Here is a 9,668-nt window from a genome sequence, read left to right on the forward strand (position 1 = left end):
CAAAAAATATGCTAGATATTCATAGTAAACTGATAAAAAATACTTATTTTTTTAAAAGAAAACATTTTTTTTTTTTTTTAGATATTTTCTAATATAATCTTAATAAACTGATTAGTTTTTAGTAAAAAAAAAAAAAGATAAAAACATAGACAAGCTTATCAAAATTATATAAAGTCATAAAACCATAGTAGATATTTTATCTCAGAATCTTAACACTTGGATCATCACCAATTCATTCAGCTTCTTTCAAATTTGCATGTTACTTGTCAAACCATACTTGTGCAGCTAAAATGAACCACAAACCATGTATGTGTATGTACTGTGTACGAAACTAATTTGTGGTTAGAATTAAATGTCAAATCTTTTCCATTTAGTTTTTGTTTCTTTGCAAACATTAATATATCTCATGTATGTTTATATCAACAACTAGCATGCTTCTCTTTATCATAATAAAACGCAGTTGAAAATAAAGAGAATGGCTTCTCTTGCAACCCTTTATGGCTTCCATCATGGTTCTCTTCTAAGAACTCAGTTCCTAGGCCAAGATCATAACCTCACACACTACCCTCTAAAGCACCCTTCATATCATCACAACAAACCAAGTTTTGAACCTCATGCCAAGTTCAACATAGTTGAGATCATGGGAGGGAGAGGGATATGCAATGGAGAAAAAGGTCTTCAACAAGAGCTTGAAAGGCAAGTGGTTGAAAGCCGGCAACAAGCGCAACCGCGGCTGCAACCGGATAGTGGTGGCGAAGAGGAGGAGGAGGAGGAAGAGAACTTTGAGGTATCAGAAGATGCTTTTGAGAAGGAAATGATGGGGCTAACTGGTGGGTTTCCTGGTGGTGAGAAAGGGTTGCAGAAGTTCATTGAAGAAAATCCACCTTCCAAATCCAAACATGGAACTCTTCTTGCCTTGTCACGTTGAGTAGAATCCAAATTCATCAATGGAGTCATAGGTTTTCAGTTCTCTTTCTGTAAATCCTCTTTCTTTTGTTTGAGTTATATGGTATTTGTACTATGATTTTTGACAAACTTGAATGTTTGTGTTACTCTTTAATAATTCATTCTTAGAAAAAATGCAGAACTTAATATCAATATTATCAATATCATCTTAGTAATTCTCCTTCAATTTGAAATTTCAAAAATGTTGCAAGATAAATATGATCCAATGTTGTTGTTCTCACTTCTCAATTTTTTTTATGACCTGCTCTTCTCTGTGTTCTTGAATCAATTGAAGAACTTCATTTTTCATGGTCTAGTCTTGTGTTTCAATCCTATGCTTGTTCATTGCTTCCAACTAAAATTAATTCTTAATAACATGAATTGGGATTTGAGAATATTTAAGTTGATAATTTTTTTTGTCAGAATTATAAGAAAATATCAAACAGATATTAAAGAGAGAATGTGTCTGTCATCTTCAGAATATGTGCTTGATAAGAAGCAGCAAAACAAAAATGCCTCAGCATTCCTATTGGAAACTAGATTTTCTTCTGGCTAGAAAACATTCTCTGAGCATAACAAAATTATTGTATCCTATTCCTATGGAGACACTATTTACTTTGTTATATATCATTAAATTTTAATGTAGTCCACATTCTTACACACAGTTTTTTTTTTTAATTTAATTTTAGATTTTATTTGTGTTAAGAAAAGACATAGCATAATGTTTAACTTATAATGTTCAAATAAATGAGAAAATAACCTTTATTTTTCTTCCCCCAATAGTCACGTTTCCGTGTAATGTTTGTTCTTAGTATATGTGCGAATGAAAATGGACCACAGCTTCATTGTCCTGATTTGGAAACTTAATTTCATTGACACTATTCAACTTGGCCATATTCAGTTAATCTTAATCACCACAAAATGTAACACATGTCCCAAGTTCCTTTTGTCTGTATTTTTGTGTATTGATTCTTCAAGCCTAGGGTTATCCACTTATCCTCTTCCAAGGTGGACTCTAAGTACAACTATAATTTGTTCAATTTTTTATAATTAAAATTGATTAAAGTTATAATTTTTAATTTAGATATTTTTTGTTCTGTTTACTTAATTGTAATACTTCCGATTATACAACATGAAAATTTTTTTATTCGATTGAAATTATAAAAAAAAAATTAATATTGTATTGTTACAAGTTGCACTTATTCTTTAACTTTTTTGAAACTCTTATTTTCCTTATAATAACTAATTACAATCGTATTGCACGTACACCAATAATTATAATAAATGATAAATGATATAAAAATTAACTAAAATTTACATAGTCTACTATATTAAGTCCTAGATATTCACTTCACCCCTAAACTGGAAACAAATAATCAAAGCTTTGTCTTGTATTGGCACTCTTGGTGGCCAACTGTCCTATTAGAAAGATTCACAGCAAAATCACAAGTTGTGGAAGAAACCACATGAACTTTGATAAATCCTAAGATGCTAACTTTACCTGACATTCTCACGAAAGTGCTGAGGGGCAATGAACCAGATATGACATCTGAGTAAACCTGAGAATTCGAAAGCAACCGGTCCGCCATGATAGTGAGTGTGAGGTTGAATCCTTTGGTTTCATCAGAAGAAATCTCTCCAGCAGGTATAGGGACTTCACCCACCTGTTGCCCTCTGTAATTGAGCTGAGCAGAGCTATCTGAGTACTTGAATCCCACCTTGTTTGGGTTCTTCACTGAGACATCCACGTCGAGTGTCACGTTCAAATCGACACTTAGTCGAGCGATATCTAAGCTCACCTTCAAGTCCTGTAGCCTTAGTGAGTCAACTGTGTTGACAGGATGCTTGGCTTTGAAGACTGTCATTGCTAGTATCACTATTAGCAAGACGATTGCTATCACAACACCTGTTACCACCAAGCACACTTTTCGCCCTCTACCGGAATTTACCTTCATTATGCTTTTCTCTTCCTCGCCAATCTACAATGGCAAGCAAAATGTGTTGGTTTCAGTTAACATAAATGCAATGCGACTCGCACCATTCTTTTATGTAACAGACACGCCAGTGCTTGTCAAGCCATCATTTTTTTTTTTATCAATATGAATACAGTTAACTCGGAGTAATAAACAAGTTAGATATCTTCAAATGGTGAGAAGACTATTTAAAAGTAGCATGGGATAAAAATAAATGAAAACCCTGCATAATTTGTTTAATAAGTGCTGTAGTTGAAAATTGCATACATGATGATAAGAAGTTGCTTTATGGACATTATGGGTAGTTAAATTGAGGCATAGAATTGGAAAGAAAGAATTTGGAAACCAAAAATCCAAAACACTCCAATCCCCTTTTTTGTTAACTAGTGAATTAAAATGCACTAGCATACATGTTGATCCACTTTTTATTTATTAAATTTGTGAAATAATACAAATATGAAATTAGTCAAGATGATAAATATTTTAAGATTTATGGATATATATATAGGAGGTATAAAAGAAGATATGGATGTAGAGAAGAAGATGATGACTATGATAGATGATGGATGTAAATGTATAAACGCTGAAGGGAAACATACTAGCTTACAGGTATTAAGTTGTTTTATCCAATAACATGTTTAATTAGTAAAAGCCGGTCTGGTAAATTTTTTACTTTTGGAAAGTAGTTTATTAAAGCTACTTTTGAAAGATAGTCTTTTAAAACTTGTAATACCTATATTTGATAAATCAAACTAAAAAGTAAAAATGACATACAATAAGTACCAAAGAACAACAATTGTCTTTCATAAAATGTTTAAAAAAAAAAAAAAAAAACATAATAATATTAATATAAAAAAAATTGGATATCTGTTAATATATAAAGTTACAATAGACTTTCTAATTTTGAGAAGTACAATGAAAAACACCTCTTTAAGTGCATCGCTAACCTTTAAAAACGGCAAGGGCAAGCACGCGATCTTCTTAATTACCAAACAAATGATGAGGTGCACCTCTCTAAAAAATCCTTTACCAAATCAAGTCTAAATCTAATAAAACTGCGCAAGTTAATCATTTTTGTTTTATATTAGTAAACCAGAAAAGCAATGATACAAAAAGACACAATGATGTACTAGCATGGAGAACTTCAAAATTGACTTAATTTGTTGTCTTGCTATACATGCTGGATCTTAATTAACTCTAGTCTCTAAGCAATAAGCATGTCACCACCCTAAAATGAAATTCTTAGTTTCTAATTTACCAATTTGAGTTTGCCCTAATATCTTCTTTTCCTCCACAATCCATATCCATTACAATCCACTTCTCAAGGTAGATGCATAGATCCAAGTAGTGAATACACTCACCATGAAGAAAAATAGATAAGCTTAATTTTCTTTTTATTTTTTTCACACGAAGAAGACCCTTTAATTTCTTCCACGTCTCATATTTCAGAAGGAAAAGAAAAAGATTCTGATAGATTTAATAGAGAATGTGAGTACGTGGAGGTGTACAGGGGATTACAAGAAGAAATTTCATTCACTAATTGTACAAAACAAATTTCAGTCAGATTCAGATAGATTTGGATGTGTAACAGTTCAATGAATCAAAATTCAAATCTCAGTCGAATTAATAATTTCTGAAATTGATTCAGATGTGAGAGAATAGAGTAGCCAACCTGGATCTTTGGAAGGGAGGACTGCGGCGGCGGTGGATTCCTCAGCTGAGTGGTGGAACGTTCAAATTGGTAACCGTCCCAGCATAGATCATGCTACCGTTACTCTCTGATTGGGGAAGAACAAAACAAAACAAAAAAATGGAAAATAAGGAGTTTCGATATGGTTATTCAATTAAAGATTTCATTTAAGAATCCAAAGGATGGAGATGGAAGTAAAACTTATTATATTATTTTTTCAAGCCATTAATTCATAGTTGAGACTACGACTTTGGATTTAGTTATATGTACTTGTCCGCATAACAAAATTAATTTCATTGACACATGCTAAACACAAGTTAATTAAATGAAAAAGATGCCACAAAATAATTATTATATTTTTTTTATAAACAAAATAAATATTATATTATTTTAGAACAGATTGTATTCTGCCACTAAATATATTGAGGTAATATATTCTGGTGCCAATTTATAAACATTTTCTTTTTCAACTATTTTGTAATTGTTTATATTAAGATTTGTCAATAATTCTAATATTTTATTTTATATTTTTTAGTAATTATTAGGGTTAAGTACTAAAATCGTCCCTAAGGTAAGGGGTGAAAATCAAATTCGTCCTCGACCTTTTTTTGCTATTAAAATCATCCCGAACGCTTAGAAACACTTTAAAATCATCCTCAAGTGCATTAAAAAAATTTTAATTACAATTTTGCCCCCTGAGCCCTTTGACGCTTCGTGTTTTATTCCCGCGAAAGGGCTTCATTCTCTGAGTAACGTTACACAAGGGAAAACTGATCCTTCACCTTCAATGATGCCCTAACAGAGTGAGGGCTGGCCTGAGGAGTAGTGTCACTGCGTTTGCATTGCGTGGAAAAGAGTGGGAGAGGAGCTCGTTCTCGTGGCAGTCATCTCAAACCAGGTACGTGTGCAGCATTTGTTTCGATTTTTTGGAGCTTGAACTTAATAATGTGTCAAGGGTATTTGTTGGTTTACAAATGGGAGTTGGGTGTGATTTTTGTTTGTAGGTTTTAGGTGATGGAAACCTTTAACCTGACTGTTTACCATGGTGGTAGATTTGGATATGACAATGGTACATTGGAGTATATAGGGGAGAAAAGACAGTGATCGAAGATGTTGATATGGATTGCTGGTCTGTTTTTGAGGCATATGCTGAGGTGGGACAGTTTGGGTACACAAAAGAAAAGATTTCAGCTTTCTGGTATAAGGACCTAAGTTCTGAATGGTTAGAGAAGGATTTGAAGTTATTTAAGGGAGACAGAGATGCCATTGAGATGTGTAAAATAGCAGGGAAGAGGGGTCATATTGAGCTCTACGTGGTCCATAAGGTTGAGGATGCTGAAGAATTTCCTGAAGTAGGGTTTCTTGATGTTGGAGGCCCAAGGAACAGGGTCAGGAGGCAGAGAGGGGCAATGATGAAGAGGTACATAATCAGAATCAGTTGGTGATTTTTCAGGGTGAACAGGGTCAGGAGGTGGAAAGGGACAATGCGGACAAGGTTAACGAGGGAGATAAATTGAACCCGGAGGAGCATGTTAAATCGAATAGTGACGATGATAGTGATGATTGGGATTTCATTCCATCTGATGGTGAGGTTGACAGTGCAGATGATGTGATGTTTACAGACAGTGAAGAGGAGTACGATGATGAGAGCGGATTTGATGAAGTAAGAGGTGAGACGGATGGTGATCGGGTTGATAAAGGAAAAGGGGTTGCAGGAGGTGATTTCAGTGATGAGGAAGGGTTCAATAGTGATGAAGTTGATGTGGACTATGAAGTGGGTGGTGGTTCAGATAAAGAGGATAGCGAGGATGATGATAACAATGAAGCTAGTCGATATCCGATCTAAATTTGCTGTTGTAGGAAGTGGCAGCTTAGTGGTATTCCTTGCACACATGCCATAAGCTGCATCAATTTTAAGGGCCTTGACATAGATGCATTTGTTGATGACTGCTACAAGAAGCCTGCATATGTCAAGTGCTATGATTCAGTGATTAATCCTCTAAATGGCCCAGATTTGTGGGAGAAAACCAACTTTAATGATGTCATGCCCCCTCCTTATCAAGAGCCTAGCCACAGACCAGTCAAGAAGAGGAAGAGAGGACCAGATGAGGCTCCGGACAACAGCCAGTCCCACTTGTCTAGGAGGGGACAAATCCAGAGGTGCTCAAACTGTGGTGAATTCGGACACAAGAGGGGAGGATGCAAGAAGCCATCCCTGGATGTGTGTGTGTACATCATGTATGTTAGGGTTACAATTTTATTTTTTCATCAACTGCATTTTTTAATGTGTTTCAGGCCCAACAACCTAGGCAAGCTGCTAGCAAGAGAACCAGAGGAGGGAGGAAGCCTTCATCTAGTAGACCCATAACCAGTTCTAAGACTTCATCACAGCCTGACATGCAATCTGCAAGTGGAGGTATGAGGAGGTCCACCAGGTCTAGAGCATCATCTTAGCCACCACCTCTTCTCAACCCAACTCAACCCATTCCAGGTCCAAGCCCACATCATCCTCAACTAGGCCCAACAGTCCACCAGCAGGTACTCTCCACCGAAGGCCCAAGAGAAAGCCCACCAGAAGCCTTACACAGCAACCACCAGCACCAAAAGAGAAGGGTGCAGCCAGCTCCAGCCAACCAGCCAGGGCTGTCTCCTTCAGTCACAGAATTTCACTTCATGTATCTCCAAGAAAGCTGAGGCTCATGGCTAAACTTCTACCAAGACTTTGGGGAAAACTTTAGACTATTGTGAAAATTTGAGTTTTATGCTGTTATTAATGTACTGTTGATTGAATAGACACAATGTTTGTGACACTTTTTTTGGTTTGTTTGAAAACTACACAACATGGTTTATGATTCATCTTTCTTAGTGAACAACAGAGTTGCTCTAGATTTCTGGATGTCCTAGAATCCAGCTTTTATTGTTGTTTCCTTAAGCCTAAAGACTATATTTTGTTCTGTGTCCATGTAATGGAATTGATGGTGACTGAAGTATCCACCTTTTGGTGTTATTTTCCTATGCTTATTAATGAATTACACATAGTTGTGTTCTGCCTAATTTATTCTGGTTCTATTTAATGAATTTCCACCTTTTAGTTGATATACTGTAAACTTGATTAACAGAACTCTTCAGTCACAATTTCTAGGCTAACAGATAAATTTTTCTTTCCAATTAATTGTCAAATTACAAGGACATCATTTCACTCACAAAATTAATCACCAAAACCCTAAACCAACCCTAGATGTTCATTCAAGACCCAGTACAACTCAATTTACATAACTCAGACCCAATCAAATAAATGCAAACTGAACCCTAAACTCTCCCCTAATTTCATCAACCATACTTCAATGGCATCACACAAGCTACCCCCTCCCTCTGATTGAACCAAATCTGCGACCAGAAGCAAAATAAAACAACCCATCCAAGAATCCCTAACACTGCAGCAACCTTGAACTTCCACTCAATGTCCCTCACTTTTGCTTTCAGGGTCGCAACTTTCCTCTTCATCCTTGCAACATGAGGATCCTCACTCTCTGCTTCTGGGTCTGTCCATTGGAAGAAATCACACTCCTCTTGGATCTGCAGCAACCCACCAGAGTCAGAGCCCAGAACAAATAATACATTGCCATCACCCACCTACAGAAACTTAAAACCCTAACTTCATAGTAGACACACCCCCAAAATCGTCGCCCAGGATTGTTCTTCGTTCCCGAAATTCTAAGCACGGGTCTCTCCCCATGTCCACACACAAGTTCCCTCTTCTGCGCAGACGACCGACTCCGACACGACCGTGAGCTCTCGGCAGCCATGGCTCCACTCACCTTCAAAAGCCTTAACTCCTGCTCTGCTTCGTTGGTTAGAGATGACTGCTCTGATTTAATCCCAACCCTCCCCAAACCAATAGTTTATAAAAATAAATAAATAAACAAATAAATTAACTTTATTCATTAAAAGCTCCAACGGACAATAACGACTAAAAGGGCAAAAGTGTCCAAAAATTTTGTTTTAAGAAGGGGAGGATGATTTTAAAGTGTTTCTAAGCGTTCGGGAGGATTTTAATAACCAAAAAAAGGACGGGGACGAATTTGATTTTCGCCCCAGACCTTAGGAACGATTTTCGTACTTAACCCTAATTATTATTATTACGATTCTTTCTTATATTTCATTGAGTCAATCATCACTAATCAATAATTTGATAATTTTAATCATTATCATTATATTATTTTACAACTGAATTACATTCTAGCGCCAAACATATTGACATAATGCATTCTGATGCTAGTTTACATACGTTTTTCTTAACCATTTTTAAAAAAAGTATCATGATCAATCATACAAATTAATATTTAATAATTTTTTATGTTAAATTTTTTAATAATTCTAATATTTTATTTTATATATTTTTAATAATTATTATAAATTTTTTATATTTCAATGAGTAAATCATCAATAATCAATAATCATTATATTATTTTACAATGGGTTATATTCTGGCACTAAGTATACTGACGTGACATATTCTGGTATCAATTTATATGTGTTTTTCTTTTCAACCAAAAATGCTATTTGTACACTAAAATCAGTTACTAATATATTTGTGTATATATATGTGTGGTTAATTTTTTTTCAAAGTATATTTGTATTCCAACATATATTTTATACTGGTGATTGACTTTGATAACTGATTTTAATATATACGTAGCATAATCCTATCCTAATTAAATAGGCGTCTATCATTTATAAAATTTTTAAACTTTAATTATGAAATGAAATATAATGTAGAGAAAGTATGTAGACACCAACCTTTGCTATATGCAACTACTTCCTCCCCCAACAAGAAGAGGCTACCAAGCAACACGGCTGGACCAGCACCACCAGTTCCAGATATATAGTAGGAGAACCTGTGAACCAACAATATATACTTATGTACATGCATTCGAATATATATGCATCTTTTAATTATTCTCAATTATTAGCTTTAGATAAAAATAATGAAATGAGTTTTTTTTTTAGAATTTAATTAACATATCTTTTTATTATTATTTAAATTTTTTATATAAAAT

General features: G+C 34.8%; 2 protein-coding genes across 3 annotated transcripts; one reads left to right on the forward strand and one right to left on the reverse strand.

The window, feature by feature from the left end:
• LOC107638035 (NAD(P)H-quinone oxidoreductase subunit S, chloroplastic) lies at nt 231-1,109 on the forward strand. The gene has a single exon (XM_016341233.2). The coding sequence runs from the start codon at nt 476-478 to the stop codon at nt 926-928; it is 453 nt and encodes a 150-aa protein (XP_016196719.1). The 5' UTR covers nt 231-475; the 3' UTR covers nt 929-1,109.
• LOC107638037 lies at nt 2,148-4,872 on the reverse strand. Of its 2 annotated transcripts, XM_021121728.1 has the most exons (3): nt 4,591-4,872; nt 3,866-3,973; nt 2,148-2,924 (listed from the first exon to the last, which is right to left on the reverse strand). In XM_021121728.1, the coding sequence occupies exon 3, from the start codon at nt 2,898-2,900 to the stop codon at nt 2,322-2,324; it is 579 nt and encodes a 192-aa protein (XP_020977387.1). In that variant the 5' UTR covers nt 2,901-2,924; nt 3,866-3,973; nt 4,591-4,872; the 3' UTR covers nt 2,148-2,321. The 2 variants fall into 2 exon arrangements, with proteins under 2 accessions (XP_020977387.1, XP_016196720.1); XM_016341234.2 differs by lacking the exon at nt 3,866-3,973 and having other exon boundaries at nt 4,591-4,863.

The sequence above is a fragment of the Arachis ipaensis genome, chromosome B04 (assembly GCF_000816755.2).
Source record: "Arachis ipaensis cultivar K30076 chromosome B04, Araip1.1, whole genome shotgun sequence".
NCBI lineage: Eukaryota > Viridiplantae > Streptophyta > Magnoliopsida > Fabales > Fabaceae > Arachis > Arachis ipaensis.

Bases quoted from the DNA above. Each gene is read 5' to 3' on its own strand.
- LOC107638037 (XM_021121728.1), bottom strand. From the start codon at position 2,900: ATGAAGGTAAATTCCGGTAGAGGGCGAAAAGTGTGCTTGGTGGTAACA.
- LOC107638035 (XM_016341233.2), top strand. From the start codon at position 476: ATGGCTTCTCTTGCAACCCTTTATGGCTTCCATCATGGTTCTCTTCTA.